The sequence below is a fragment of the Notothenia coriiceps genome, unplaced genomic scaffold (assembly GCF_000735185.1).
Source record: "Notothenia coriiceps isolate Sejong01 unplaced genomic scaffold, NC01 NC01_scaffold00023527, whole genome shotgun sequence".
In the NCBI taxonomy this organism is placed as follows: Eukaryota; Metazoa; Chordata; class Actinopteri; order Perciformes; family Nototheniidae; genus Notothenia; species Notothenia coriiceps.
The window spans coordinates 125,552-152,901 of record NW_011356228.1 but is presented as its reverse complement, the minus strand read 5'-3'; the positions used below and the strand labels follow the sequence as shown (position 1 = coordinate 152,901).

The window sequence follows — 27,350 nt, the reverse complement described above, 5'->3', positions numbered from 1 at the left end:
ACACACATTTTCCTGACAGGTCCAATCTGACTTTTAATTGTCAATTTAAACTTTTAAATACTTTTAATATAAAGAAGGGCCATGCAGAGATCCTGCCACAAAATATGCAACAGTAATAAAGCATGCAGTGTATCCTATATTAAAGACAGGGAGTGCAATACAAATGTACTGCATCTCCCGCATTACTGTCACTACACTTTTAACTGTCCCCTACAAGAAGGAAGTGCCCTATCAGAGAATCTGAAGACTGAAAGTACATGAAACATCTTAATACACAAAATACAATTTCCCAAAACAGATATCCAATCTTTGAGGGAGCCGAACATCGACTTGGTCCTTGCACTGAAAGTTAGTTTGCTGCCTGACACTGCTGACACCTGTCCCAGCACTGGAAGCTCTCTGCTCTCAGCACCAGACCTCAGACAGACACTTTATGAAATAGAGGAAACAGACGTGAGCCGACTTACCGTACAGCTTGTTTGGAGTGCCCTCTCTGTCCGTGGCCTCGGAGGGCAGGAGCAGGGGCTCGTCGTTCAGATCGCTGTCTGGGGTGGCCGCTTTGTCGTCCGCCCGGAGTTCTGCTGCGCTCATGTCGCTGCGCAGGGAGAGCAGCGGCTTGCTCAGCTGCCCTGTAATCATCGGGTCCTGGAGGGAGCTGGGAGCCCAGGTGGGAAACAGGGAGGAGAAAAAAAAAGAGAAAACACCCCTGGTTAGATTTGCTTTGGCGTCTCACCCTCACCGGCTCCTTCTCTATGTCTCACTCTCTCTCTACCCAGCTTCTCCTTTCTATCGCTCACTCATCACTCTCCCTCTCTCTCTCTCTCTCTTGCTCCCTCCCTCTCCAGCTCTCTTTTTTATCTGAGGCTGGTGCTACCCCGCTGATACTGCCGGCTGCTGCCTGGTGAAGAACGGTTACGGATCGCGTGGCGTTACCATTATACCCTGCAGTCCTAAAACTGTCCTACATCCATCTCCAAGGGCTCATTACTACCTGACATGTGCCTCATCTTCAGCACACACTAAGCTGACAGCAGTCTGCAAAGAGGTCCACAGGCTGTGCGCTGAGAAACACATGAAATAAATAGAATTCTACATATAAAAAGAAAACATGAGTGGAAATACACACCAGTGATTACATCAATTTGCCTACATTTGGGGACACACAATGAGATCAAAGGTGACATGTTGCAGCAGAGTGTGAGGCAACATGAACTTAAGGCCTGATTTTAACCAGAGATGATATTCCCAAAAATGTCCTCCCAATTATTTTCATTCTTTTGTCAGCACTTAGAAACTAACATGGAGACGGTCTCAATGTCATGATAAGAGCATAATCTGAATGAACATGTTGGAATAAAATAAACTCAGCAAAGAGAAAAAATTAGGAACTTTTGAAATAAAAATAAAAAAAACCTGTGAGAAGAGCATTTTAAGAATGCCATTAAAAGGTTTGAATGCTTTCATCCGGACATTTTACCAAGGAATCTTTTATGATTTCTGAAAATATCCAAAGTTGCTTAAAAGCTGTTGCTCTTACCTAAACAAAGCTCCAGACAAAAAGAGTAAAAAAAAGAGTTTCAGAAAGTCCAAATGTTGACGTCAGGGGACCAGCAGCTAAAACATGCCTCCACAGCGCAGAGAGCAGTACATGTTTCTACTGAACCAGGATCAGCCTCCAACCTGCATGTATCTAAAGAGCCACCACAGGTTCAAGCCTGAGGTTCTTCCAAAGACAGGCACTGGAAATGTCACCTCCTCCCTCCCTCTCTCTCTCCCTCCCTCTCTCTCCCCCTCTCTCTCTCTCTCTCCCTCCCTCACACACACAAACACCCCCCCCCTGTCTCTTCCCCCTTGTGTCCTGAGACTGGAGAGCTCCCTAGACAGTGTTCACCCCACCTCAGGCTCTGAGAGGGACACAAAACAGCAGGACTACGGCCCCTTCCTTATTTATGAATAAAGTCCAACCTAAATATATTTGAGCATGAGACCAGCACACACAGGCACAGTAAGAAAAATAGAGGTCTAATATTGCCCCTGCACTCCCAACACCCCCACCCCCCACTTCTATCAGGGTGGTCGATGAGTCCCTGCCCAGAGGGGATTTTTTAATGTGCTCATCACGGGAATCAGCCCTCCTTGATATGACACATGATAATCTATGAAAATGTTAATCAATAGAAATAGTTTAAGCTGTCGTTAAAAACGTGAGGCGGCTGGTCAATACTCATATCCCTGGTAACAATGTCACTAGTCATCAGCGCTTCATTTGTGGAGCACTTAAATGTGGGACAATGCGCATCAATGCACCTCTCCGCCCGCCGAGGTAAACACATTTTCCCCTCTGTCTGAGCCTGGCCACTCTGCATGCATTTCGACCCCCCCCCTCCACCTCCTTCCTCCTCTCCTTTGAGTTGCTTGATAGGTCCACTGGAGGGCAAAATTAATACCTAATTGAATCTTGCAGTCATCAAAATAATCAATAGTTTTTTATTATTTATTCTTCACAGTCTGTTGACTGTTTGAAAGCTCAGAGGGACAGGGGAGAGCACAGGCAGCTCTGAAATTCCTACCGTTTCACAATGTAATTTTCACTGGGGCATGAGAGTTTGCAAGAGCGATACAAAATGAGAGCATTGGTTTTTGTTAGGGAGGTGAGGAAAAAATAAATAAAGGAAAAATGGGAAGCTTTGCCCCAGCAGCTACGATGAAATATAGAATAAACAAGCTACTGACACTTCAGAGCAGGGCACGGTCCTTTCTGTCCATCCCTCCATCTTTTTCCCTTTCCCCTTTTCTCCTTATTTCATCATATCAGGAGTGTGGCGGTACCTCTCTAATGCTGGCATTTCTCTTCCTGACAGACTCCAAACAAGTGCTGGGAATGAGATCAGAGCTCTAATCTTCCCCTGGCCTCTGAGGCTCGAGGATAAGGGGGCAACACATCTCTCAGCATCGTACGCAGCTGTTAATCACCTCATTTCAAAACAGTTTGCTTTGCCTATTTGCAATCATGCCTCTGGAATGGGTTTGTTTCTCTATTCAAGCGCAGGTAGTAATGTGATTACGCGTAATGGGATAACTGTAATCTTATTGTAAAAATCCGTAATAAAAAGGGATATTTAGAAATTACCATAAGAAATTGCATTACTGATTCTAAGCAGTGGATGTGTAACGGATTAGCTTCATTTTTTAAAGTAACCCTCAGACCTCTGATTAAAGCAATAATGTGAGTTTTTTCCAGTGTGTGTGTGTGTGTGTGTGTGTGTGTGTGTGTGTGTGTGTGTGTGTGTGTGTGTGTTTGGGAGTTGGCGGGAGCAGACATAAGGGAGGTTTGTCTCATTTCTTCTCTGTTCACTCAGTCTGGCCAGAGCTCAGGAACAGGTTGCAGGAACACGAAAAAGCACTCGATCCCCCCTCTGCTTCCCGCAGCAGCCGAATAATCGGTGGCTAGCAGAGAGTCCCGAGCGTCATCAGATACCCATGCTAATAGCTAGTGGTCTTACCAGTGATGTCCCAGTGTGAGGGACACTGTGTGAGGGGTATCAGCCGGAGACCATCACACTCTACTCCAACACTCCAGGCTCCTCTGGTTATTCAAGAAAAAGAAAAAAAAAAACTCAGCTTAATATCGTTTTATCTCTCATACTGTTACATAACAGTGTTCAGCATGCCCAAACAGATATTTTAAGCTGTTAATACATACTAAGTTAGCAGTGACAAAACATTTATATATTTCTCTGTTTTGTACTAAAAGAAAATGTTGCAGTACACTGACTGAAGCACATCATTTACACTGTTGAAGAATTGAATTAAAGCTTCATATTAAATGGACAAATAGAAGTCTGCCGATGTTGTAGTAATAGGTTGGAGATAACAGCAAGGCCACAGAAGTAGCTGAGGACAGTACGGGTGCATACGAGTAAAGCTTTATCATTCATCTTCCAAAAAATGTCTTTTAAAGCTTTTAAAAATGGTATTATCCGATTCTTTACTTTCTCATACAAAACCCAAAGATATTCAATTAACTGATGAGCAATAAAATCAGCAATACATCATCTTGTGCTGTTGAATGAGGTCATTTTTCACTATTTTCTGACAAAATGATTAATCGATTCATTGAAAAAGTAATAGGCAGTTTAATGAGGATGAAAATGATTGCTAGTTGCAGCACTTTAAACCAGAACTCTCTCACAACAATGTTTTTTGTTTGCCAATATCCTCATGTCAACCAGTCTAATTCGTGTACTATTTTTGCAGCTCCAGTATGCTTAGATAGTGGACATTAATTTGTATACTTCATTTTCTTTTATTTCCAGTGACACACTACATATTCTATCCTGCTCAGAATTAGTAGGAAGTTATGAGTTTTCTACTCCTTAATGCCCTGTTGACCCGTCCATTTTCCTGCATAGGCCTAGAGCATGCTGGGAAAGTGCTCAACACATCTGTGACTTGATAAAGCATTTAGATTTTTAAAGTGAGGCTTCAAACTAACCCAAATGTCACCCCATGATGTGAGAGACTTCCCTTTCAGACATCACATGTTCTAATTAACATCCATGTTTTCACATCACGTGTTTCTCTTGATTGTCATGTTTACTAAGCACCACACAAATCGTGTATTGGCTGCAATCCATCTATTCCAGCTTTATTTTTAAACTCATTATCAAAGCTCTAAGTGTCGAAATTGGCTAAAAAACAAATAAATGTCATTAGCTGATTAGTTTTGAGCTGGAAGCTTGTAATGCAATTATTATGACCCGAGTAGTGAAAGGACGCGAATACTGCCAAAATTATTGTCCGAATCATTACTGCAGTAAAATAAGTGAATGTGGCATGTTTTCAGTCGCGCTGTTATTGTTGATCCAGGAATACATTTGAAATTTAAAAAAAAAGGCTTAATGAACTTTGATAATGTCTTTCAAACAGTTTTGCACAAAATATGATTTTATTAGACCATCATGTTGGATTAAAGATGACAAACATGTTGGTGTTTTAAAAATAATTCTACTCAAGTCATAGTAATAAAAAATGTTGTTAAAGAACTTAACACCGAACATTTCATTGTTTGTGTTATCATAATAGCCAAATGTCAAATATATTCCTGATTCACCCATTTTGAATAACTGTGCAGCTCTGCTGTGTTAGGCAAATATCCAAACACTGAAATGTCTAATGTGGTGTGTTAGACGATGATTTGTCTCCCCCTTAGGGTTATTAACCAAACTGTTCCCCTCCATTATGTTAAGTGAGTCTTTACGTAGTTTCCCTGAAGCCCCTAATGCATGTAAATATATATTAATGATGTGTATAATTTCTGTGAGTTAATCATGAAAAATACAGCAGGTTTACATTATTTTACCTGAACTAATATACTATCTATGAATACACTTTTTGGACTAGCACGCCAGGAGTTTAGTTAGATTTGAGGTGATTTTTTCACACCCATTAATATGATGAGCAGTTATTCCTCTCTACTCCACTAAAGCTAAAATGCTCCCCAGTGGATGGTCGGTGGGTCAGTGAAGGCCGAGGGCTATCAAAGCAGTGTATTAAAAGGAGCTCTTTGAAGCTTGTAAACCACGGTGCCCAGCAGGGCCACAACAGATAGACGGCTCTGATTGGTCAGGTGTGTGTGTGTGTGTGTTTTGCTAAATCGATCCACGGCGCTGACATTCTGGAGCATCAAAGCTTTCAGCACACTAATCCAACTCCTCCTATGAGGGCAAGGGTTGTTTAAAAAAAATAAAAAAATCTATGAAATGCTTAAACATCAAGGGATTTTTACCTGCATGCTTATGATACGAGAGTGGGCGAATAATGTTTATAAAGGTTTGAAAGGGAATAAAATCGTATTGAAATCAAGCTTGGACAGTGTATTTATCAGCGGATAAATAATGCAGCACTATAGAGAGCAGCAGAGAATCATAGGGCCATTCATGGGGCATGGCAGTGGCGGCAGAGGAGTGACACCGCAGAGATTCACACACCGCTGCTTCTCAATGTCAGTTTCCCCTCACACTGTCTCTGGAGACCTGCGCCACATACACACTCATGAAAGGTGTGAAAATCTGATTTCCCAAAAAGGATCGGTAATTCTCTGCGAGGGTGGAAGCCGCAATCAATAAATCATTGCTAAGTAGATTGTAAAGAAAAAAAAAATTATTCCCCCTTGGTATCAGTGCATTAGGATTCTCCTGAGGATGGATGAGGCGAGATGGGGGTGTGAGACAATCTCAATAAAGAAGGGGCAAATCATACCTTTGGCATTCATCTGGACTCTGACAAGCAGCTGTCAGCAGGCTGAAGAAGGACCAGGGGAGGCGACTCATATCTGAGGGACTCATTTGGCCATCAAGTCCAGGAATGTCTGGAAAATATACAAAACTAATAAGCTAATTGACTGTCTTTGGAACATGCATGATCACAGCCTTCTACATCTATAATATTACAAATATTAGAATGCAGAGTTTATTCCCTCGATAACAGCGACATATAAGGAAAATCTGCAGTCCCGTTCCAGTGTACCTAGGCATATTCAAGTGCTTTACTGTATAATGTGATGTATAAGTTGCATTTTATACAACTTCATTCATCTACTTGTACTCATACCAAAACACATAATCAGTTTGTAGATTAAAAAACATGATGCATGTTTCTATACAACAAACACATATATAATAACAATACCATCTGTGAGGTATACAACAATTTAAAGTTATTTTTTGGAATATGTGTCAGTAGATGTACTCATTCCTCACATTTTACAGCAATACATGTATACTATGCAATACACTGTGTACAAATACTCCATTACAAATGTAAGTCCTGAATTTAAACTCCTCTGAGAAACCATTAACAGTACAATTAAACATACTTAATATGCATAAGAATTACCCATGACGTTGTTGAATGTGGAAATAGTGTTTTAATGAGATATTTGCAAAAGAAAAAGTAGTACCATAATGAAAAAACTTAATGAAACTAACTTTACTACAAAAATAGCTACTTCGAAATGTTGTATCCTCGTTGGAAAAGTTTGGAGAGCGTACATTAAGCTAGCAGTCATTTATTGAATTTGGCACAATAAAATAGTTGAAATAGCTGTAATAAAACCTCTATAATATGATGTGTGGTTAATAACCTATCAGTTGCAGGCGCAGTTTAATACTTTGAAAGTTTAAGATCTTAAACTTATCCCACAGACAATATAAGCCAACAGACACGTTTCCAGAATTGTGCTAGTTAACTGCTCAACCAAAAATAAAAATGATTAAAAGAAGGCAATAACTTTGTTAAAAAGGAAGGAATGCTTATGGAAAATACATATACCACGTTAAAAACACATTAAAACACACACCTGTCGTTAATTAGTGTCACTCACCTCCTCTGCTATCGACGATTGACGTCAAACAGAACAACTTCAATACCCATAATGCTTCACGGCTTTGTGTCTGTCATGTGATTTTCCTTATGACAGAGGGAGCAGGCTTCCACAACAAACATCACTTTGTTGTAGGCTATAGTGGATATGTTTGACATTAAGCTAACCTAATTGAGGTTTTGTGGACTTAACATGTGTTCTCTGACAACGTATTGAGACTTTATTAATATTCTGTTTGGATATATAGCTCATAACGATGGCGGAAGTGGAGCAGGTAAGCCCATCATGCTAACGCTAGCTTGCTAATGTTGATGTTTTATACGTGTATGCATGAACATAAATAGGAATTGTGATCGGAGACAAATGTCAGCTACACTTTGCTTTTATTTAGCTCGTTTTCTGGCTGTTTCTATGTTGTAAAAAGGGTACATTTGTCGTTTGATAGCGTTACATTGATTTGATATGTTGCCTTTTTCTAATTAATATATGGCTGTAATGCGCTGCTTAATTTCGTTTTGAGTACAGTTGTATTCTAATGTACTCTCAAATCAAATTAGACTTTTACTGTATGATTTGCTGCTTTAATATAATAACACAATCCTAATGTTTCTTCATCCAGGGCAGGAAACAAAGTGAGGAATTCACAGATGAGTCTGAGGTAAGAAACGTCACTTTCAACCATTTCCTTTCCTTACAAAAAAAAAAGAAAAAGAGTGAGAGGGGTTCAATATAATATTAGTGGTAAGAGGGCAAAAAAAAGCAACCCTAAAAATGTCATGCAGTTGCACCAGTATGTCAATGTAGAAATGCATCAAGAGCAGCATATCGTCAATGACAGGGGTGTGCATAGTTCTGTCAAGCATGGGTGATTTTTGAACTCAACTAAAGCTTGCTGCCTGCTGAAAGGACTGCAATACATAGCCAGCCTTTATCAACCCAGCTTGATCCCGTACGGATCATTGTCAGGTTTTGAGAGGTGTCAAACACTCATGAATTACATATAGCCCTCCAGATCCATCAATATTATGACTGAGCTTTGGCATGTTACAGTACACTTGTGCTTCTGAAAATCACAAGTAGGCTAAATAAAATATAGCTTTATACATCAGCCTAGCAGGAAGGGGGGTGTCTTTATGGGAAGCAGAGAATTGAATGAAATATCAAGCAAGGGCTTGCAGAAGATAACAGTTAGGAGAGAGTAAAAGGAAATGGAAAGAGCATCTGAGTTTAGTGCTGTAGAACTAAGTATTAAGGACTGTGGGGTTCTGGCTCTCCTCCAAGTAGCGGCACACAGCTGATTGCTTACTAAATACTTCAAAATAATGACGCTTGCTGTTGTCTGATGCTGCTGTACTTGGATTCAAAGCAGGGCTTGTATGCTCAATATAATGCTAATTACAGAGCAAAATTAGCAAGATAACAATTTGTTCTTAAAAGGAAATTACAACTCCTGACCACCTTTGCAATTGAGCCAGAATTGTCTGAATTTTTTTAACATGCACACCAATCAGCCTGGTTGGTGTTACTCTTGTTTTGATGCCTCACATTGTCAAGGTAATAGCATTCATTGTCTCTTTGGACGGAGTACAGTGGATCAAACCCTTAGCAGCAGATGACACATACAAATACTACATTGACTTATTGCTCATTTTGTCCCTAACTTAAGCAGTGAAACAAACATAATCAGGTTTACTTTGCAAATGTATACTGGAGAGTTTGGAGAATCAGGAAGAATGTACCTAATCAGAGTTTTATTATGTGTTTTAGATTTTCGCATTTAGTTCATTTAATGTGTTTTTAATGTGTTATCTGTTTTATTAAACACAATGTGTAACTTTGCTATGAAAGGTGTGTAGTATTCTTTTATTTTCAATTTTTTTGAAACCTATATATTGTAAGTGTACCAGTCATGCTGGGTTGGAAGTTGTGGATTTCTTTCTTTCCTAATATTTAGGAAGGTATGTCCTCCTGGTCTGCCTTAATGTACATCTTGTTTGGTCCTTGTGTATTTTAAAAATGTTTATATGGACCCAATGATGATACAGCTTGTTGTATCTCAACTTCCAAAAGGCAAAACATATGGCTGAAATGGTCTGTAGTTGACTGAAAAAATGTCTATATGTTCCTAAAATGCACAAAATGTGGTAGGCAAATGTTGGTGTCTTAGGTAGATTTTAAGATGACAAAAGCCTCCAGAACAGCAGTATCAAATATGTTTCCCTAAATCTGTGTTTGAGATAATATCAGGTCACTGTTAAGGGCATAGCGTAAGATTCCCATTATTTTACCTGCATTTTTCAAGTGTCTTTACTCATTTATTTAGATTTTGCCTAATATTCAGACAGAAAAACATGGGGAGCTGATACTATTTTAAAGATTGTTTCTTTTCTCATGCTGAAGGTATATGAGTTATGTAGTCTTCATTGTGTATTTGAAAGCAGTATCGTATCCTTATTGTAGAAAGACATTTTGCCAGTTGACGAAACAAAAGGCAACTTACAGGAGATGGTAGAAGTTTGAAGATTTGTAGGTTTTTTTTTTCTCTGAGGATGAAGTTTGCCTTTGTTGTTTGATACACCTTTGAAAGCTGTGACAAATGCCCCCGCATCAGAAATCTCACAACCAGAATACACAGGAAATAGCCTGGATATGGCGTTGTTGAGTGGGAAAGGATTGTTTTTGAAAATAACATTTTTTCCACGCTCTCGGCCCCCACCTCCAACCCAGTAGCACATAATGGCAGACAATGTTCTGAGTTGATGCACCCTGTGGGCAGCCACACACTGTGCAGCATTGGTTATAAACTGAATTATGGGTAATATTAAGGCTGTGACTGGCCGCAAAGGCTGGCTCCGGCTGGGAAGTGTAACACAGTAGAATACCTTAATGTTTGCTTTATGAAATGACTAAATTCATGTATGTCACTAGGGATGAATGGTCTCATGAAAAATGGGGTTATCCTGCATTTCACGCAAGGCCCGGTAATGCAAGTGTGTCTTTGTGCATATATCTCCTGAAACACAAGACATATGAACTTCAAAAAGGCCAGAATCCATGTAGGTATTGCTTACTATATAAGAATGTAGAGCAGGTTTATTATTTCAGTCATTTTAAAATGCATGTTCCATGGTTCAAATTCTCAAATGTGAGGATTTGATGAGCAACTATAAGCACAGTAGCATTATTATTTCCTGATATTTTATGCACAAAGCGTTTGATCAAGAACAAAATTAAAAGATTAATAAACAAGTTTAGTTTCAGCCCTAAATGGAGGGGATGGTTTTTCAAGTTTAATAAAGACAAATGCAGTCTACATTTTATCATCTTTCTGAGTGTTTGCAAAAACTGGCTAATTTCAAGCCAATATAATCAGCAAAACGATATCATTATGTAGGAATGAGTGATGATGTGTTTGACGAGGCTATTTCTTTATTACATTGTGATAAGTTGGAAGTGTATCGGTATGAATTATATTGCCAAATGTATACTTCTAGGCAAAATGTAAAAACAAACAATATTTCAAGTCATGTCAATTGTTTTTGTGGCCAATAAATCACAAATGTACCTTAGGTGCTTTGAATTGTTAAGTTTTTTGGTTTTATACTTTGTCTGATGGACACAAATAATTAATTTGAAGATGAAGACTTGTGGTGAAAATGCATTGCTTAAAGACCTGTTTCCACCCCTTTGTTGAACTTATTCTCACTTGTTTCAGAACAGTTTAGATTTGAATACAGAATTGTTCTGACTTGTGGCGGACAATTTGTTATATTTTAGTTTCTAGGTTTTTTGTCAATGGCTTTTGTCGAAGAACATTGTCAACTACAGTGTTTGTTGGAGGACACTGTGATGTTTTACCCAGAGCTTATCTTACTTTCCCCACCAGGAGGAGGACAGCGAGGAGGAGCCCAAGCTGAAGTACGAGAGGCTCTCCAATGGGGTGACAGAAATCCTGCAGAAGGACGCAGCCAGCTGTATGACCGTCCATGACAAGGTAGAGGTTCTAATCCACCGGCCACAAGGGCATTTACCTCTCAAGTCCAGATTTCACATTGTTTATGTACACAGCACAGCCCATTCTCTTCTCACCTTTCCCCTGCTTTTCCTCTCAAGTCGCCATTGTTATTCCCACTCTTACATATTTTTCGCTCCTCTCCTCTGTTGGTCTGACGTAGATATTTTTAAGAGTGCCACTCTTCGCAGGATGCTTAATCGTTGTGGCACCGGCAGCACACACGCACGCTACAGCAGAGCAAAAAGTCATACCCAGTTATGTCTCCTCACCTGATGTTTTATTAACCGCTATTGATTTTCATTGATTTTTCACTTTGAGGATTTGGTCCCTGTTTTTTTATTTAAACCTCAAAATAGCAACCGTGCCACAGTGAGAGACATTGCTCTGCTCAAAATTCTAGATTTGATTTGTCTTTTTTCCCTGGGATTTATTTTCTTTCCACCATCCAGCTACCTGTTTGGGTCAGACCTGATTCCCCCCCCCCTTGTCCTCGCAACTCCCACAACCTTAAAGCCACCGACGACGGCACATATTGCCTTATGTTGCCTCATATTTTAAGTGTCTGAATCGGAATTTCATTTGAACAATTCCATTCCGATAAATCCCTTTTTAAAAGTCGCTCCGCCTCACAACGTTGAACTCTTTATTTATTTATTTTTGGTTATTTTATTTGGGGAGATTGCAGGGGCTCTGTCTGACATGCTCAGCTGTGCCTGTAAATATAAGCATTTCATTATAGACTGCACTGAAGCATGGTGGGCTCGCCGCACATCCACATGCTCCTCTGGAAGGGAGGGGGATTAGGAGGAGGGCACGGAGCAGGGGCTGGGGTGGAAGAACACACACTTAATCTAATGCCAAAAGCCCCCAGTTTCTATAAATTTTTTGTCCCAGTGGACTCATGTACACACACATACACACTGAAGCACAAAGCAAAGAAACCAGTTGCTGCACGGCAGAAATAATAGCTTCTTACTGGGCAGGGAGGGGATTGGGTTGCATGGGGAGTATGGGAAGAAGTCAGATGTACACTGCATTTATTATGCTTAAGCATTTTAATTTGAGGGGAAAAAATGCCATTTCACACTGTATGCTTTATTAAATAGGGCTTTGCCAACCCCTGCAATTTCACAGTTTTGCCTCCAAGCCCACCCAATCCCCGCTCTGCTTATGTCGCTCCAGCTCCAGGAGTTTTTTTCTATTTTATTTTTTTATCCCTTTCCACAGCCTTCATCATTACAGTATTTTTTCCAAAGTATTGAATTTGTTCCATGTGTCTTCTGGTTTAATTTCCATGTACCTTTTGTCAGTTTCTTGCCCTAGGTACCCATTTTGGAAAGGTCTTCCTGCTGGACATTCAGGGAAATGTGACACAGAAATTTGAAATTGTGAGTATGGTCAAATCTTTTTAGCTCAACTGGCAAACATGATTAACTTTTCAGCAATGCAGAAACAATTGTGCTTAAATTAGTTATTATATGATATATTATTAATAGTTTTAACACTAAATAATGCACACGGCTTGTGATATTCTGACTTTTTCTCTAGTGCTACAACATTGATGTCAACCTGCAGAACAAATTCCCATCAGCCTCAGCTTTACTCTGTGTTTATGCTTATCAACACATGTTAGCATACCTGTTAAGCTAAGCTAACAAACTGCTGGCTGTAGCCTAATATGTTGCAGACTGATGTGAGAGTTGTATCTATCTAATGTGAAACCAATGTAGCATATTTCCTAAATTGCAGAAAAATTATTCAAACTGTTTCTCTAAAGCACTGCAGAAGCACATTTCATTTTACTTTCATATTAGATCCCTAATACATGACAGAAATTGTTATGTGCTGGATTTATAATCAGCAATAATCTTGAGTATCTGATTCAGCCCCAATTTCTGACTCTCCCCATACATTTCTCCTCACTTCTGGAGGGAATGACTTCTGACCTACAATTTCATTTGCCAACAAAAAAAAGAAAATTCGCAATCAAGGCTGATTTGGTCTACACAAAGGGGCCATTTTACGTTAATGTACCAGCACTTGTGCTTCTAACTGCAGTTACCCTGCTGAGCACATTGATTCGAGTGCTACTCACCTGAGGAACTTACTGCCAGTTATCAGTTATTGCCTGGGAAAAAAAACAAGGAAGCTATTTCACTGAACAGAAGAGACACAGCTGGGTTCTGTGTGATGGATTTGTCACGGGCAAAATTCTGTGAAAAGGATTTAACATGCGTACCAAATACCCAGATGATCCTAGAGCGCTGGAGAAATAGTCAAATATACGATAAGAAAAACTTTTCCTCCTTTTATCAACAGAGATGCACATTTAACCCTTTAGTGGTGGGTTTCAAGTAGCATTTGCTATAATGTATGCCATGTGGTTGATCCTTTTATCTAAAGAGTCATGAATGTGTAAACTTTAAAAACATCAGCAGTGAATTGGGACCCTCTAACCTTGCAGTGTTAATGCCACGCTCTTTGCATTGACACATACAGGACCGTGCATCCATTATATACTCAAACTCTTTTGGCTTTTTCTGGCATTTCACTTAATGGAGTAAAATGTCAGCCAGCAACATTCGACCAGCCTCAAAGATATTCACCCAAGATGCCATGATATTGTGTCTCCGCAGAGTTCAGTGAAGATCAACCAGATCAGTCTGGATGAAAGTGGAGAGCATGTGGGCATCTGCTCCGAGGATGGAAAGGTGAGATCTCTCCGCTCATCACCGCTGGTTACTGATCCTTGGGCCTGAATTGAAAAAAGATCTCTTATCTTTCATAATTCATCCTCAGATTCTTCTAAAACTCACCCTATCAGTGTTCAACTTTATGCTAATGATGTGGAACTTGTGATTTTTTTCAGAAAGGCAGGAGCAGTAACCTGAAGTTTTATCTCCTCCATATCTACACACATTTTTCCTCACGATGCGTGAATTTATAAAAACTCATTTATTTTGAATAGCTAAGGGTAACGCTTGTATCCGTCGAGCTGTCAGTCAGCAGTCAATGGATACCCGCTCCATGTTCTCCACCTTGCTGTTATCTTGTCTCTTCTCATCATTACCACCATCCTTCATAGATTCCACAGTCAAGATATGCTCTCTGATATCACCCTCCCCCTTACTCCCAGCACCCTGGTGGCAAAAACAAGATCTTGTTGCATGAAAAAAGTAGAGCTGACAATTAAAATCTACAGCAATTGTTTGCCCTCCACCAATTCAGCTGGATGTTAATCCTTGGAAAATCTAACTTAATCCTTAATCGCTGGTGCGCCTCGAAAAGGAGATTGCATCAGAGTTTTGTATTATTCCTCTACCTTTTCTACTTTTTTGGGGCCCTCGGATGAAGAGAAACTGGGTGTCATGTACTTTAAAGGTACATTAGGGTTTGTTGTGGAGGCTGTGGTTGAGTTTCTAAACCCTGCGGGGTCCGAAGAGTCAACTTGTCCACTAATTGGTGACCCAGCGGAGAAGAAGGGAGCCAATCAAGGCCTTTTTTCTGACTACAATTCCCGCCGCTGGCCTCTGATAGTGTCAGAGGCAGCAATTAAAGCTGAAATGTTGAGTTATTCACCTTTTGCCTGCCATTCTGCTGTCTCATCTTTGTTTCAGGTTCAGGTGTTTGGTCTCTATACAAGAGAGGGCTTCCATGAGAACTTTGACTGTCCCATCAAAGTAAGTTGATATCAAAACTTTGATGCATTTGTTCCATGTAAAAAACACATTCGTTAACACATATGTGACTCGCGTACTGTTTTTCAGGTAGTGGCATTACACCCTCAGTTCACCAGATCAAACTACAAACAGTTTGTCACCGGGGGAAACAAGGTAGGTTTGAGTAGTGCTTTTTCACTCGTGCTGCCATTATGTTCAGTTTTGGCCCATTTCCTGCCACAATAATTCTTCCTGATTGTGTCCGGGGTCCGCAAACCTTCTCACTTTGGCGCGGCTCACGGCGATGCACAGGTCTTTGTCTGGTGTGAAAGGCTCTTAGTTTTTCTGTCTCTTCGCTGGAGTGCTCTCCGGAGAGCTGCCCATTTTCACAAAGTGCTGTTCGCTCAACAGTGTTTGAAAGGCAATGCTTCACAAGCACGGCAAGTAGATGTCATTATCCAGAGGGTACATAGTCTTAGACTTCCGGGCACATGCAGTGATCTCTTTCCTTAAAGCCCTTAAACTATCTTACACATTAGATTAGTAGTGTAATTTTTGAAGTAACACCACCAAGTATTACATGTACACACAACTACCGTGTTGTCGTAGCGTCATCGCAAAAAACATCCATAAATATAGTATACTGACATTTATAGAACAGGGGTGAGAGAAAACAACTTTCTTTTTTTCTTTTTAAACCCCATTGTTAGTGTTACTTTGCCATTTTCTTTCAATTGCCGCTGATTCCTCTCAGTTCTAAGTTGCGAAGGCCTCCACAATGTGCCTGTGATGAAAATCAATAAGCCTCAACGGGAGCCACATCCTGTCAAAGGAAATTCAATTTTGTCTCCACAGTTCTTTTGTCATATCATCTCTTTGTAGAGCAAACTGTTTATTAACATCGCCCAACCGCTGAATTAAAGAGGCCTACACAACCTTCTCCCTGCATCCTTGGTAATATTATGCACATGTTTTTATGAGTTTATAGTAAGGACGGTAACAATGCAGGGAATGTGAATGACAGGCTTCGTTCAATAGCAGGCCCACATTTTAAACTGCAATTGAGGAAATTGATAACACATTGCATTGTGGTTAAAAACAACACTCCACATTACAGTTGTTTCTATACTTACCACATCACACCGCAACACATTAAAGAAGCTGTTACGAGGAGAGGAATAAGGATGGATGAAATCATGATTGTTAATGCATCAAGTTTCCCCCTTTTTCTTTATAGCTTTCATGTCATGTTCTGCTTGCATATAACCGTATTAGACTGTAAAATGAATTCTTCCACCACTGAATGTGAAGCTAATGTACTTATAGTAAGTCAAAGGAGCAATTGTTCTTCATTGTCCCTGTGGCTAAATGCTCTGAAGTGGAATTAAGATATTCATATAATGACCAAAATCTGGTTTATCTGGTTTATGATTGGCTGTGTGAAAAAGAAAGTTGCCTACAGTTTACGTTACATCTATGAAGCTGTTTAACTCTCTTCTTAGACACATATGTTGGCTGTTCATCTACTGCCCTCTGTAGGCCAGGCTGCACAACTGCACAGTTAATACTTGGACACTATTGAATGTTTTCCTGTTTTCTCTCTGGAAGCTGCTTCTGTATGAAAGGAACTGGTTGAATCGCTGGAAGATGTCCGTTCTGCATGAGGGCGAGGGCTCAATCACCAACATCCAGTGGAAAGCTAACCTCATTGCCTGGGCCAACAATGTGGTGAGTGATCAGTCCCATGCCTCCAATATAAGTGCAATATTTCATGTGTATAATGTTACATTTTCTTATTTCTTTTAGGGAGTGAAAATCTATGATATTGGAACCAAACAGCGGATCACTAACGTGCTGCGGGATAATGTCAGCCTGAGGCCCGACATGTACCCCTGCAGCCTGTGCTGGAAGAACAACAGCACTCTTATTGTTGGCTGGGGTACTTCCATTAAGGTTTGGGACTTTGCCATTTGATTCATGAAAGTCACTAGATATGTCACTGTTTAAAACGTTCTGTAATTCTCTCTTTTCTCCTCAGATTTGTGTTGTAAAAGAGCGGAATGCTACGGAAATGAGAGATCTGCCTAGCCGCTATGTGGAAATAGGTAAAACAATATACTGTAACATTATAATAAAACATCTGATAATGCACTTTATTTATAGAACAATTATCGTCAATATAGGCAACTACAGTATTAAAATGAAATACAACAAATATAAAGAATAGATGAGATAAACTTTTAACACAACTGCAGTTAAAAACAAATTCCTGACACTTCGTCTGCCTGTCATAAGGGATACAAAGGACATTTTAATAAAAATATCATACAGAAGTGAATATAAAGAAACACTACACATTCCGGTTTTGTGTTAATGTCTAAATGGTCGCAAAGTTTAGCGGTGTAGGCAAAAAAAAAAAAAAAAGCTGGGATTTGCTTGTACACGGCGATAAATATAGATAGCTTTAATGCACTATTAACTATCATATACCATAGTGTCTTTGACCCTCTTTTGTTTGGTTTTCAAACAGTGTCTGCGTTTGAGACGGAGTTCTTCATCAGTGGCCTGGCCCCGCTGGCGGATCAGCTGGTCACCCTGTACTTTGTGAAGGAGAACTCTGATCAAATGGTAAATATCCCTCTCTTACATATACAGTATATATTTATAAGGGTCAAATAAGGTATAAAAGTGTTTACCCATTCTTTGTGCAGGATGAGGAGTTCCGTGCGCGCCCTCGTCTCGACATCATCCAGCCCCTCCCTGAGACCTGCGAGGAGATCTCTTCAGACGCGCTGACCGTGCGCAACTTCCAAGAGAACGAGTGCAGAGACTACCGCCTCGGTGAGACCATAAAAACAGCCCTCAGAGAAATGTCACGCGACCTTTCCCTGCGCTGTGATTTCATTAAGCAGCCGCCATCAAATGTCAGCCATAATGCCCCAATACTCAGAGGCATAAATGTATTTCTTTATATTAACAGAGCATTCCGAGGGAGAGTCGCTCTTCTACATCATCAGTCCCAAAGACATCGTCGTGGCCAAGGAGCGGGACCAGGATGACCATATCGATTGGCTGCTTGAAAAGAAGAAATATGAGGCTTGTGTTGATGAATTTTATGAATGTTGCCCAAAGGTTACTGTCTGCAATTATGGAGTTTAACTGTGAGTCCTGCTGCTGTGGTTTCACTGTGACAGGAGGCACTGATGGCTGCAGAGATCAGCTTCAAAAACATCAAGAGGCACGACGTTCAGAAGATCGGGATGGCCTACATCAATCACCTGGTGGAGAAAGGAGACTATGACAGCGCCGCGAGGTACGTTTAACCTCTGCACAGGGAGTTTATCCATTGACAAGCAGTACTGTGAGTGAATGTGTGTGTGTGTGGGATATATTTGAAAACAATAAAGTGTGTGTCTTTTTTTACATCTCTTGGGTCTTCATATATACACTGAACAAAAATATAAACGCAACACTTTTGTTTTTGCTCCCATTTTTCATGAGATGAACTCAAAGATCTAAAATAATTTCTATATACACANGTTGTTGATTGTGGCCGGTGGAATGTTGGTCCACTCCTCTTCAATGGCTGTGCTAAGTTGCTGGATATTGGCAGGAACTGGAACACGCTGTCGTATACGCCGATCCAGAGCATCCCAAACATGCTCAATGGGTGACATGTTAGGGTTAGGGTTAGGGTTTAACCCTAGGGTTTTTGGACCCCCCCAGACCCCCCCAATAAAGCAAAACTGCACGTTTCAGAGTGGCCTTTTATTGTGGCCAGCCTAAGGCACACCTGTGCAATAATCATGCTGTCTAATCAGCATCTTGATATGCCACACCTGTGAGGTGGGATGGATTATCTCGGCAAAGGAGAAGTGCTCACTATCACAGATTTTTTCAGATTTGTGAACAATATTTGAGAGAAATGGTTATTTTGTGTATGTAGAAAATGTTTTAGATCTTTGAGTTCATCTCATGAAAAATGGGAGCAAAAACAAAAGTGTTGCGTTTATATTTTTGTTCAGTGCATCTTTATATTACAGTAACGTTCTATTGTAAGGGTTCAACAAAAGATATCACTTGTGCAGTTACCTTATATTAGAGTAGGAAACCATGCAACCTTAACATAATCCGAATGTCTTTTCACCTCGGTTACTGAATAGAAAATATGTATTTTTTTATTTGTAATTACTGTAATACATGTGCAACACAAATTCAACAAAAACAGATTGAGAAAATAATCCTAACTCAAGGCTCATTTAGTCAGAAGTTGAACCACTAAATTGATCAATAATTTATTTATTTTTTAAACTTTTGACCGCAAAGACGATATAGTATTGTTGTGTGATGTACAACATTCCTTATTCATCTATGTATAGTCGTCTAGTTAGATCTGAATGATTAATGTTTTTCTTCTATTCAGGAAGTGTCAGAAGGTTCTTGGAAAAAACATGGACTTATGGGAAAATGAAGTATACAGGTTCAAGACCATCGGGCAGTTGAAGGTAGGAATTTCCATAAATTGTGATGCAACCTCTATAAATTGCAACGTTCTAATAGTATCAATCTCATATCAATCACTTCTCTCCGACTTCAGGCCATCAGCCAGTATTTACCCCGAGGGGACCTGCGTCTCAGACCAGCCATCTATGAAATGATCCTGCATGAATTTCTCAAAACGGACTACGAGGTACTTTGTCCCACAATGCTATTGCTATGCTGTTACGCATTCAGTGTTAATCCACCTGTTAATCGTCACTTCCTGTGCTATCCAAAAAGGGGTTTGCCACCCTGATCCGGGAGTGGCCTGGAGAGCTTTATAACAACATGGCCATCGTTCAGACGGTCTCCGATCACCTGAAGAGAGACCCCACCAACAGTACCCTTCTCACCACGCTGGCTGAACTGTGAGCCATCTTACCACATGAATAACTCAACCAACTGAATCATTATTGAAGTACACATTCAAACAAAAGTTGTCAGTTTCAAAGGTTGATATTGGGTGCATCATTTCATACACATGTAAATTAGTGTCTATTATCTGTTTTTTTCCTAAAACTGTAAGATCTAGTCTGGGTTTTTTAATCAATGTTTGTGTATTTAAAGGCTGTGTTGCACAATGTGTCCATATTCATCTGTTTCATTCACAGAGTAATGCTTAAATGAATGCTGACAGATACAAAAAAAGTCAAATTTGATTAAGAATTGTGTCGTTCTTTCATGCTTTTGCAGGTACACGTACGACCAGCGGTACGACAGAGCCTTAGAAATCTACCTGAGGCTGAGGCACAAAGACGTTTACCAGCTGATCCACAAACACAACCTGTTCTCCTCCATCGAGGACAAGATCGTGCTCCTCATGGACTTTGACAAAGAGGTACAGCCTGAGAACACGTACATTTGGTATTGTTTACCTTTTGTTAAATCATAAATTCGATGTTTGAGTAATACATTCTCTATGTAGACTCCTGCACTGCTATTTTGCACTTCTGGTCAGATGCCTAAACTTACATTTCGTCACTAGTACATGTACTATGTAATGACAATAAAGTTGAATCTGAATCTGAATAATTGTATTTCCAGAAAGCAGTTGACATGCTTCTCGACAATGAAGACAAGTTATCGGTAAGTGTACATGTCTCTGTCTTTTCTTACTCGTGATGAAAATGTGCGACACACTGATCCTGTTTCTCTTCTCCCTGCTTCTAGACAGACAGGGTGGTGGAAGAACTGGCAGACAGGCCAGAGCTTCTGCATGTGGTGAGTGGAGAACTCTTTAAATATAATCCTATTAACTCTCACAATGTAATTCAGAAGTGATTTGACTCTTCTTTTCCCCACAGTACCTCCATAAACTGTTCAAGCGGGACCACCACAAAGGCCAAAAATACCACGAGAGACAGATCGGCCTGTACGCTGAATACGACCGACCTAATCTTTTACCATTCCTGAGAGATAGCACGCACTGTCCTCTTGAAAAGGTACGAGTCGTACATGTCGTCCATATGCTCAATTGAAGTTTCCAAAAGCTACAAGACATGAATATTTGTTGTCTTTTTTGTCAGGCTCTCGAGATTTGTCAGCAGAGGAACTTTGTAGAGGAGACTGTCTTCCTGCTCAGTAAGTCTTAGTTAAAGTCTATTTTCTCACTTTTAAGTGTCTTTGAAATGATGAAAAGGAAGCTAACCTAGCATGTTGGCTCGCAGGCAGGATGGGGAACTGCCGACGGGCTCTGCAGATGATCATGGAGGAGCTGGAGGATGTGGATAAAGCCATAGAGTTTGCCAAGGAGCAGGACGACGCTGAGCTCTGGGAGGATCTCATCTCTTACTCTATAGACAAACCACGTACGATGCAGTCTCGTCCCCACCGAACATGTGTTTTCATTCCGTAATTCTTTGTCATTTTCACTCTTTCATGTCTTCTGTCTCTCCCCAGCGTTCATCACTGGCCTCCTTAACAACATTGGTACTCATGTGGATCCCATCTTGCTCATCCATCGCATAAAGGAGGGCATGGAGATCCCAAACCTCAGGGATTCACTCGTAAAAATCCTCCACGACTACAATCTACAGGTTAGACTTGTTTCTGTTACATCATATTCTTTTTTCCCCCCTTGAAATTAAATTAGTAATACAGCCATTAACACTGGTCATACTTCTAGTTGCTTTTATCCAGTTGAAATAATACATTAAAAAGGATGAATAGACAGATTTCAAAGACACATTATTTAATGCACATGTAGTGGTCAAATTAATTAATTAAAACTCAATAATTGCTTAAATGTGACATAACAGGCATTAATATAGTCAGTTTATGGTCACATTAATACTTAAGAGACTTTTAAGATTGCTTATATGCCACCCTGGAGGATCAATCGAAGTGAAGACATTTTAGTACACAGAATATTGTTTTTACTACATGTATACACTTATAAGGGATTAAATAAGCATGACGCTATGTTGAGGGATATTTTAATGTAACTAACTTCAGTAGCTCCAGTTAGAAATAATGTATCCCTCTAGCAATAAGGGTGATTTCAACAGAAAGACATTTTGAGAATTGATTTATACTAAGTGTTAATTAGTGCTGTTTACTTCCTAACCAGCGTTTGTTTTCCCATTTCTAAGATTCTTCTGAGGGAAGGATGTAAGAAGATCCTGGTGGCCGACTCCCTCTCTCTGCTCCAGAAGATGCACCGAACACAGATGAGAGGAGTCCGGGCCGATGGTGGGTGGCGTTTTTCTCTGTGTTTATGCAGAAACAGCAGAGGTGATGTCCTTTTTAAACTGTACTCATATTAGTTTTGCTTTTCCTTTTCAGAGGAGAACATTTGTGAATCCTGCCATGCTGCAATACTACCATCAGGTGGGTTTACCATCGAGTTGTCCAAGTATTTCATTGGATTGTATTTGTATTGCATTTGAAAGATATTCATGCTAGTTACATCTTTGTTTCAGACATGGCCAAGCCCTTCAGTGTGGTGGTGTTTCACTGCAGACACATGTTTCACAAGGAATGTTTGCCATCCTCAGGATCAGTGAGTAACTTCACTTCAATCTGTGTCTCTCTTTACACAACACATCATATTCCTTTTTCTTTAGGTGTTAACTTTTACATCATTATCTTTTACCCTGGTATTATTTGATCTAATCTGAGAATCTCACGTATGACTTTGCTGTGATATATTGAGACTTCTTAACTTCCCTCTTTCCCTTTTTAGATTCCTGGGGTGCAGTTTTGTAACATCTGCAGTGCGAAGAAGCGCAGGCCAGGACATGGAATCCTGGAGATTAAACAGTAAACAGGGAATTTGCACTCCCTCATGTTATTATTATTATTGATGCTTTTACCCTCCGCCTGTTGCTTTACCTCTACTGTTGGTGCATGAATTAATGACATGCCCTCCCTCACTATACTGTATACTTGCAAACATGCAAAACATGTATATTGGATTGTGTCTGTATATTTGCATCTAACAACTTTAAAGTGTTTTCATTATTCTGCTTACCACTAATGTGATTTGCTCTGAAAAATAAAATCACATAAAAACACTGTTTTATCTTTATTTGATTGATTTCATGGAAATTAGAAGAGGAATTATTATGAAATAACACTCACCTCTCTGCTAACCCTACAGAACCAACTGAGTTGAACACAATCATAAGAAAGTTATTTTCAGCGTCCCCTTCCAAATCTGATTTTACTGCTTCCATTCAGATTTGACAGCTTAAAAAGATGTACACATACAAACCTGTTGGGAGTCAGCGAGATACCAAAATGTGTTGGTATTCTGTTCAGCTTGTAAAATATACAGATGCACTATTAGTTCTTAACATATATGTGATATATAACATATATGATATATATATTACATATATTGGTTAGGATTATTTCATGTTAATAGACGCTACTACAAATACATGTAGTGGAGTCAATGGTACGATAGGTTTCTGAACTGTAAGCCTAGTGGAGTCAAAGTATAATGTAACATAAAAATGTATCATAAAAGTAAGTTAAAGTTATATTAAAACCACTGCTGACATATAATAATTATGTATCTAGAAATTGAACAATATGGTTGTAGGTGTCTATAAAAGCTGTTGTATGTTGGCATGTGATATTCCTTTTCCTTGTAATTATTGTGCAATTATACTGCACATTATTAACATTTAACACTGTGTTAATATACGTTATATTAGCATGACACCAATGTTCATTAATGTGCAATTTCTATCTTTCATAAATAAATAAATTAAAGCCCAAATTTACAAAACTTCACTCTTGAGCTTTCCTACGTCACTTCCGCTGTTCCTCTCCGGAAGTACAGTTAATTTTTATTCACAGAAAAAAAAAAACAGCTGTTGTTGAAAAAGAAAACAGCGAAGAGAGTTTCATTGACGGATGTCTTGGCTTTATCTTTTCGCACACATAAGTAAAGTAAGATATACTCTCTCTATTATCTCCTCTGTGTGTCCGCCTGCTGTTTTTACTGACTTAGTAACCGAGTCTCGTATCGTTCATTTGTTGCGAGTTGCTAGCATTAGCTTCCATCACTTCCAGCTAGCACACTTACTAGCAATAGCTAACTGTGCATTTCGGACTGTTAGCACAACTTTTGGGGACACCATTCTCTGTCAGGCTATCGGTAAGATTATATGTAGATGGCAACCAAGTTAGTAATTGTAAATCGTACATTGGGTGACTCACTAACCACCTAGTTTAACTGCGATGTATCACTGTTTATTTCCCGTTAGCCTTTTTTATGATCATAAATACCAGGTAACAGTTAATGCATTTAAAACATGAATATAGTTCCTGTTTATGTTATAGTTATTTCTGTTAAATTTACTTTACACAGATCACTGTTTTGAAAGCATATAATCAATTAACTTCATCAGATGTCTAGCTAAACATTTAAAAAGGGTGCCTGAAAGTGTTACTTATAGCTTATTTAATACAATTCTAATTAAAGAGTTTGTTCAATTTGTGCTGTTTTCCTGCCTTTTTGTAATACCTATATTTTTGTCACGTATTTTGACAGAATGCATGCCCCAAAGAGAGGGTCATCTCCTGATGATTCTCAGTGCAAGATAAGGAAGTTGGATCAGGATGAGGATGACATGCAATCCACAACTGCACCAGCTACAAATAATACAGCAGCAGACTCACGGAATATACCAGCCAAGTCATCAATACAAAGTTCCCCTCCAAAGGATTCCAGCAAAACCATTTCTGAACCCCCTCTCAAAGAATCCAAGCTCCTAAATGCCACAAGTGCCTCCTGCGGAGAAGCTCCCTCACAGAAAGCTAACTCCAATGCTTCCCTGAAGCGAACAGCCTCCACTGAGTCTGAGGATGAATTAAGTAGTGATAGTAGTAAGACTGACCCTTTCAGACAGAGGCATGATGGCGACAAGGCACGCTGCATCCGAAAATATTCGAATCGAGTCAAAGCGAAGCGCAAAGCTGAAGAGCCAACGTCTGACCCACAGGAGACAGGCCAAGGGTCACCGTCTGCACCTGAAGGCCCCGTTCAGATGGACCACAATTATGGTAGATTTTCAGATTCAAGTATGGGAGAGCTTGATATGGATCAGAAAAAAGAATCCGCACACTCTGTCACTGAACTACAGGTACAAGTAATGTCAGTTAATGCAACACAAGCAGAGTCAAAATACTCTTTAGTCGCTGCAAGCAGAAGTGCAAAGGCTAGCATTGAATTTGAGTGCCCAGACGATCAAATCAAACATGAGGAATTGAAAAATGTAGAAGGCCAAATGCTCAATGATAATAAAACCCCAACATCATGTATAGAGAGCTTAGACCCTGTCACTGCAACAGCTAAAGGGTCGCCTTGCATCACATCTGAGGCAGAACGGATTGAAAAGAAAGACATCAATAACCAAAAGTGTGTAGACAATGAAACAGTTGCACCTGCAGTGGAAACATTGTATAGTACTGGAGAGGCAAATCCAGCCTGTGAAGTGGAAATACAGTTAGAGGAGAGCATGAACTCATTTCCTAAAAGTCCTACAGTTAACATCAGTGAAACTGAAACTAAGGACACCACAGAGTCTGTTTCTAAGGAGACATTGGATGTAAAATGTAAAAGTGAGGATGAAGGGCAGGAAGCCAATGTCTCCGCAGACTATATTGATGTCGTAGATAAAGCGTTATCAAATGAAACAAACATGGAAGGAGGTGTTAATCCTGAGAGTCAGACTAATAAGAAATTAACACTGCCCACTGGCAATCCAGACACTCAAACAGACCTCAGTGTCAAAATTCAAGTTACTTTCAAAGAGGAATCTAACATCATTCATCACGTGAGCCATGAAGTGCCAGGTGCAATTACCAACTCGTGTGAGGATGTGGAAAAACTGGTACGAAAGTCGGAGGAAAAACGTAAGGAAAGTGATAGGAAAGGAGTCGAGTTCCTGTCGACTCAGACTGTTGCTGTTTCTGCGTCCTTTGCTGAAGTACAAGTGATGGAAAAGACGACTGACAGCTGTACAGAAATTCTGACATCAAATTGTGAGGCTGTTCCTGAGCAAAATCAAAACAAGGTGCTCTCTGAGTGTGTCACAGACTTGAAGGGGCATATTGACACGGACCTGGAGACCAAAATGACAGAGGACAGGAATAAATCAGCACCTAAGGAGGATACACTAAACGGGGGGAACCACATAGGTAATGGCAATACTACGCAAATACCAGCTGTAGTCAAAGAAGTTGTAGAGACAAGGATAGAAAAAGAGAACGACTTTGAGGACATTTCCAATGAAGCCGCCACAATGGAAATACAAATCCAGAAGAGGCAGGAAGTAAGTGAACACACTGCAGACATATCTACAGAATTGAATAAGGATTGTGTTTCAAATTCTAAAATAATGGAAAATCATGGCAACCAGGACTTTGAATGCACTAGTGGACGTGAGAGACAGACTACAACGGCATCACAGATTCTTAATCCTGCATCTTCTGTGGAAGTACAAATCCAGGAGAGGCCAAGAGACGACGAACCCATCGCAGAAATGTCTGATAAAACACAGAAACATCCAGTTGCAATTTGCCAGAAAGCTGAAGGCAGGGTTGATGCTGAAGCTCTAGCTGCTGCTGAGAATCTGAATAGAATAGAGGTGGATATTCAGACGACAACAACAGCATCAGAAGAGACGTCTAACATTGCACCTACTCCTACAGTGGATGTGCAGACAACAACAGCATCAGAAGAGACGTCTAACATTGCACCTACAGTGGATATGCAGACAACAACAGCATCAGAAGAGACGTCTAACATTGCACCTACAGTGGATATGCAGACAACAACAGCATCAGAAGAGAGGTCTAACATTGCACCTACTCCTACAGTGGATATGCAGACAACAACAGCATCAGAAGAGACGTCTAACATTGCACCTACAGTGGATATGCAGACAACAACAGCATCAGAAGAGACGTCTAACATTGCACCTACTCCTACAGTGGATATGCAGACAACACAGCATCAGAAGAGACGTCTAACATTGCACCTACTCCTACAGTGGATGTGCAGACAACAACAGCATCAGAAGAGACGTCTAACATTGCACCTACAGTGGATATGCAAAACCAGGAAGTCATTGAACCCACCACAGACATGTCTGCTGAACTGCATGAGGATCAAAAGGCTGAACATATGGAAAATCCAGCTCCTGTAGTTGAAAGCATTATAGAAGTGGACATGCAGACTACATCATCCGAGGAGATAATTGACAAAGCACATGCACTGGAAATACAAAGTCAAAAT

General features: G+C 40.0%; 3 protein-coding genes across 6 annotated transcripts in view; 2 read left to right on the top strand and 1 right to left on the bottom strand.

Annotated features, from left to right (window-relative positions):
• The window catches only part of pou6f2 (POU class 6 homeobox 2), a 66,073-nt gene extending 59,761 nt beyond the window's left edge, over positions 1–6,312 (bottom strand). The window contains 3 exon segments of the mRNA XM_010781702.1: positions 468–655; positions 3,504–3,586; positions 6,262–6,312. Coding sequence (XP_010780004.1) covers positions 468–639 — 172 coding nt within the window. The 5' untranslated portion in view covers positions 640–655; positions 3,504–3,586; positions 6,262–6,312.
• A 1,144-nt stretch (positions 6,313–7,456) lies between these two features.
• Positions 7,457–23,108, top strand: vps41 (VPS41 subunit of HOPS complex). Its single transcript, XM_010781701.1, has 28 exons — positions 7,457–7,658; positions 8,004–8,042; positions 11,271–11,378; positions 12,710–12,787; positions 14,036–14,110; positions 15,017–15,079; positions 15,167–15,232; positions 16,667–16,786; positions 16,865–17,011; positions 17,097–17,163; positions 17,589–17,686; positions 17,770–17,899; positions 18,039–18,154; positions 18,253–18,371; positions 19,482–19,563; positions 19,656–19,748; positions 19,838–19,965; positions 20,291–20,435; positions 20,642–20,683; positions 20,768–20,818; positions 20,902–21,039; positions 21,124–21,178; positions 21,265–21,405; positions 21,497–21,633; positions 22,189–22,288; positions 22,382–22,426; positions 22,519–22,598; positions 22,782–23,108. The coding sequence occupies exons 1-28, from the start codon at positions 7,641–7,643 to the stop codon at positions 22,860–22,862; spliced, it is 2,562 nt and encodes an 853-aa protein (XP_010780003.1). The 5' UTR covers positions 7,457–7,640; the 3' UTR covers positions 22,863–23,108.
• A 789-nt stretch (positions 23,109–23,897) lies between these two features.
• LOC104954570 (mucin-22-like) lies at positions 23,898–27,278 on the top strand. 4 transcript variants are annotated; one of them, XM_010781699.1, is made up of 3 exons: positions 23,898–23,998; positions 24,603–26,798; positions 26,907–27,278. In XM_010781699.1, exons 2-3 carry the CDS (start codon positions 24,604–24,606, stop codon positions 27,259–27,261), a joined length of 2,550 nt encoding a protein of 849 aa, XP_010780001.1. In that variant the 5' UTR covers positions 23,898–23,998; position 24,603; the 3' UTR covers positions 27,262–27,278. The 4 variants fall into 4 exon arrangements, with proteins under 4 accessions (XP_010780001.1, XP_010780000.1, XP_010779999.1 ...); XM_010781698.1 differs by having other exon boundaries at positions 24,603–26,852; XM_010781697.1 differs by having other exon boundaries at positions 24,603–26,973; positions 27,028–27,278.
• The last annotated feature ends 72 nt before the right edge of the window (positions 27,279–27,350 follow it).

Excerpts from the sequence above, each read along its gene's own strand:
- vps41 (XM_010781701.1), top strand. Across the intron at positions 17,687-17,769 it reads AGGAGAACTCTGATCAAATG|GATGAGGAGTTCCGTGCGCG; the intron begins GTAAATATCCCT and ends TTCTTTGTGCAG. Across the intron at positions 22,599-22,781 it reads GTTTGCCATCCTCAGGATCA|ATTCCTGGGGTGCAGTTTTG; the intron begins GTGAGTAACTTC and ends TTCCCTTTTTAG.
- LOC104954570 (XM_010781695.1), top strand. The coding sequence starts at position 24,604 with ATGCATGCCCCAAAGAGAGGGTCATCTCCTGATGATTCTCAGTGCAAG.